The following is a 4,827-nucleotide window of genomic DNA, read 5'->3' on the forward strand; positions in this document are numbered from 1 at the left end:
TATATAATATATATATATATATATATACATTATATATATATACATATATATATACATTGTATATATATATATATATATAGTATATATACATATATGTACATATATACATATATACATTATAAATATATATATACATATATTTACATATATATATATACATATATGTATACATATATATATCTACATATATATATACATATATATATACATATATATACATATATACATATATATACATATATACATATATATATATGTATATATATATACATATATATATATATGTATATATATATACATGTATATATACATATATATGTATATATATACATATATACATATATAAAACATAATATATATAATATTGCGTATGTGTGTAAATGTAAGTATATTTATATGTATGTATTGATTTTGGGAACAGTTGAAAAAATTGCCACTTTATAACTTCCGAGATGTTGAGCCATGTGTAGTTAGCTTTGTCCGATTTCGCCCGCTTCTTGGTCTCTCGTTCTACGAGAGGACTTTATACGCCGCAATCATGACCTCCAGCCGCTCAGACAAGGAACAGGAGGAAGAGGAGTGGACCTCAGGAGGGAGTTCGAGAAGTAGTTCCGCCTGTGGAGAGTCCAGCGTCGAGGAGTCCAGCTACACCGAGGATTCCTTCGCTCCTGTCTTTAAGACCAGTTTCAACGGAGGAAGGAAACGTTCAGTGTCGTCTAGCGCAGAAGAAGAGGAAGAAAGCGCTTTCAAGAAGATAAAGACCAGTTTCAACGGAGGAAGGAAACGTTCACTTTCATACAGCGCAGAAGAGGAAGGAAGCGCTTTCAAGAAGATAAAATCCTTCGAAGAGCCCAAGAATGACTGGATCGAAGTCAAGGAACTGGGCGAAGGAGCTTACGGCTCCGTAGTTTTGCTGAAGAAAGCAACTTCGGAGGTTTTCGTGGCCAAAAAGTCCATCGAACTTGAAGACGATACGAACCAGGAAATCGAAGTCCAAGTCCAAGAGAGTCTCGAGCACCGCAACATTCTTCGCGTGCTGAGCTCCGAGAAGGACGAGACTCACATACACATTTACCTGGAATACGCCAATGGAGGTGACCTCTCAAGAAAGATCGGGCCCTCAGGCTTGGACGAAAAAACGTCCGTGTTGTACTTCAATCAACTGATTTCAGGAGTCAAGTATATGCACACACATGGAGTGGTGCACAGGGATCTCAAACCTCGAAACTTACTCCTCAACGGCGATAACGTTCTTAAAATTGCCGACTTCGGACTCGCAGCCAAGCTGGAAGACCGGAAGACTTACCTGAGCGAAGTCTGCGGCACCCGAGGCTACATGGCTCCTGAAGTCTTCTCGGCAAGATACAGAGGAGAACCCAGCGACGTGTGGTCGTGTGGCGTCACTCTCGTCAAGATGCTGAGCGGACGCGCTCCCTGGGAAGTAGCAAAGGCCTACGACCCTAATTACCAAATTTGGCTTCTAAAGGGCCTCGTATCCCTCGACAGCAAACCTTGGACTCTCATCTGCAAATCAGCAATGGAGTTGATCGAAAGTCTTCTCCACCCGGACCCATCCGGAAGAGCTACAATTCAAGAAATCGAGCAACATGACTTCGTTGCAAATTGAATATCAAGAATTTACAAACCATAAGTGAACACATTCTACTTTCGTTATCACGCTTGAAAAATATCAATAATAATGATAAGAAATGAAGTAGAATAAAAAATAAATTGTAATTACTATATTCAAATCTATTTCGTGGTGAATAGTTTATTGAACTAAATTTCGAATCTTCTATTTGAAAATAGAATTTTAGTATCAATTATTAAGAAACATTGGGAGGTTTCCCTCGGCTGAATAAGATTACTATGGGTTAATGAAAAATCAAATTTACCCATACAATGTACAGTTCTATCTACTTTTATGAAATGATGGTCTACCGAATCCTGGGTCTAGTGGGCGAGACGCCGAGTGTGGTAGAATTTTAAGAAACGCTACTGTGAGCTGAATAAGATCATCCATCGCTAACCATGATAAAATTCTTATAGATCCAAAGTTGTTCTTTGTGGGCGCCAAAGGGCTAATAGAAAATTATGTTTACTAACTAGGATTTTGTCTAAGTGAATAAAGTTTGTGTGTGTGTGTGTGTTTTCACATGATTTGTGTTTGTGAGGTTTTGTGCGTTTGTTTTGTTTTTTTGTATATGTGTATTTATGTCTCCAGTGCGTTTGTGTGGCCGCGCTTATGTGTATTTATGTATGTTTTTAGGTGATTGTGGGTAGAAGTGAGTGTGTTTGCGTGTATACATGTGTTCATAAGAGTAATTGTGTGTACATAGGTATGTGGTTGTGCTTTTGTGCTTCTGTCGGTGTCTGTGATTATATCTGTTTCTGTACTTGTGTCTGTGCTTGTCTGTTTCTGTACCTGCCCCTGTGTCTGTGTCTGTTTCTGTACCTGTCCCTGTGCCTGTGCCTGTCTGTTTCTGTGTATACATATCCGAGCAAGGAACGGCCGTGGGTGAATGTAATATACGCGTACATGCAAATGAAATTATGTATGCAAAATGAAGGGGTGTGGATTTGAATCTAATCAAGAATGTGTAACAGAGAGAGGAGGAAGAAGAGAGAGTGAAGGTGCTAGAAATCCGTGAGAGTGAAGAATGGAAGTTGAGAGTAAGAATTTATGGGAGTGAGAGTGTGAGAGTATGTGAGGAAAAGAAAACAGCATCAGGCGTGAAAGTGGAGAAATTTGAAGTGTTTGAGAGTGAGAACGTGAGGAAGGCAGGAAAGCGTGAGAAGAAAACATTGAGTAAGGGAAAGCAGGAAGTGAGAAGTTGAGGTAAGAAATTTAATGTGAATGAAGAAAGTCGTGAGTGTAAGAGAGAAGAGACTAGGAGTGAGTGACAGCGTTAGCGTGAGGAAGTGAGAATGCATTAGGATAAAATCGTGAGTATATGAAGTGAGAGAAAGGAGAGTGAGATGTTGAGAATAAGGAAAAGGGAAACATGGGAAGAAGATCTTAAGAAGGAATAGTGAGAGAGAAGAGAGTGAGAGAAAATAAAGTGAGATTTGTGAGATTTCTCGAGTGAGAACATAAGAAACAGACTTTAAGATAGATACCATGAATGTGAGGAATATGAAATGAGGGAGTGAGAATGTTTGAGAGTGATGAACGGAGAACAGGTGAGAGGCAAAGGCGTGAGAAAAGGGAGAGAAACAAAGATAATACGTGAGAAGGAAATTAGGGAGGAAACTAAATCGTGAGATACTGCTGAAAGTGAGACTGAATGTGAATGTGACTGGTTTAGAGAGTTAGTGAAAATGAGTGACATTGAGAGTAAGAAAATGGTGTGAATGAGGGAGAGAATGAGAATAAGAGTAGGAATGAGTAAGAGCGAAAGTGAGATTAAAAGTGAAATAGAGAATGAAAATGAGAATTATATTGAGAATGAAAGAGAGTGAAAATTAGTGAGAATAAAAATAAGAATGAAATTGAGAACGAGATTGAGCGAGAGTGAGATTAAAAGAGAAATAGAGAATGAGAATGAAAATAAGAATGAAACTGAGAACAAGATTGAGCAAGAGTGAGATTAAAAGTAAAATAGAGTATGAGAAAGAGTGAGAATGAGTGTGAATAGAAATGAATATGATATTGAGAATGAAATTGAGATTGAAAATTAGAGTGAGACTGAGAATGAGAATGAAAATAATGAAACTGAGAACGAGATTGAGGATGACAATGAAAATAAGTGTAGGGAGTGAGAATGATTCGTTTAGATAAACACCTAAACAAGATGCTGTAATGGTTGCCATTTGTTTTATATTATTTATTTGTTATTGTTTATCTTTATTGTTCTATGATTATCATTTATCATTATCAATGTCAGTTTATTATTATTTACTATTTACCTGTTTGTTTATTATTTACCTTTGACTATTATACTTATTTTATTTGTTATTATCTATATTAATATATTTTTTTATTTATCTATTTGTTTATTTATTTATGATTTTATTTTGCACCCAACCTAGTTATGGACTAAAAGGTCTCCTGTCGGCATGCTCCTCTTTTGTAATCCTTTGTAATCCTGTGTTCATGTTAATGCACATTTTTTTTTATTATTTATCTGTATCAATTATGTGTTTGTTTGATTTGAGGGTTTGCTCTTCCTCTGCCCTCTCTCCTCTCTTTCTCTCTCTGTCTGTCTGTCTGTCTCTCTCTCTCTCTCTCTTTTTTTTTCTCTGTCTTCTACCCACTTGACTGTCTGTAAATCTGTGTCTGTCTGTTCTCTGTTTCTGACTTTTTATCGCTTTTTTCATGTAGTGCTCATTTGCGTAATATGGATGCACAGTATATGCATTCATTTATATGTATTTCTACATACATTTATGTAAATGCATGTATATAAATATATTCGTGTATATATATGTACATAAATACATTCATTTATATGCACGTAGGGGAAGGTGGGGTAAGACGGACCCCTTAAGAAAGAAATGGGTCTAGAAGCCACATTTTGATATTGTTTTAATGTTTTAGGGGTTGTGGTGGTACTTTGGGGTCTTATGATTCCAATACGCAACCTAGGTACGGTTATTTGAGGGAAAAATTTAAACTATGATTAAAATAATAAAGGTAACTTTTATTGTTTCCGAAAAAAAATGACGGGGTAAGACGGACCCCAGGGTCCGTCTTACCCCGTCATTTTTTCGGGTACCTCCTAAGGGCTCATCATAATCCTCGACCAAAAAATAAGAAAAGAGATCCTTCCTGGAATAAATGACAAAGAAAACCCCTCTTTCAGCATCCTTAACCATCATACATTT

General features: G+C 36.7%; 1 protein-coding gene across 1 annotated transcript; it reads left to right on the plus strand.

Moving 5' to 3' along the window:
• Positions 1 to 538: 538 nt before the first annotated feature.
• On the plus strand, positions 539 to 1,627 carry LOC143024136 (serine/threonine-protein kinase chk-1-like). Its single transcript, XM_076182917.1, has one exon. The coding sequence runs from the start codon at positions 539 to 541 to the stop codon at positions 1,625 to 1,627; it is 1,089 nt and encodes a 362-aa protein (XP_076039032.1).
• Positions 1,628 to 4,827: the final 3,200 nt, after the last annotated feature.

Source organism: Oratosquilla oratoria, unplaced genomic scaffold (genome assembly GCF_046742065.1).
Source record: "Oratosquilla oratoria isolate Oo_2021 unplaced genomic scaffold, ASM4674206v1 SCAFFOLD95, whole genome shotgun sequence".
Lineage (NCBI taxonomy): Eukaryota > Metazoa > Arthropoda > Malacostraca > Stomatopoda > Squillidae > Oratosquilla > Oratosquilla oratoria.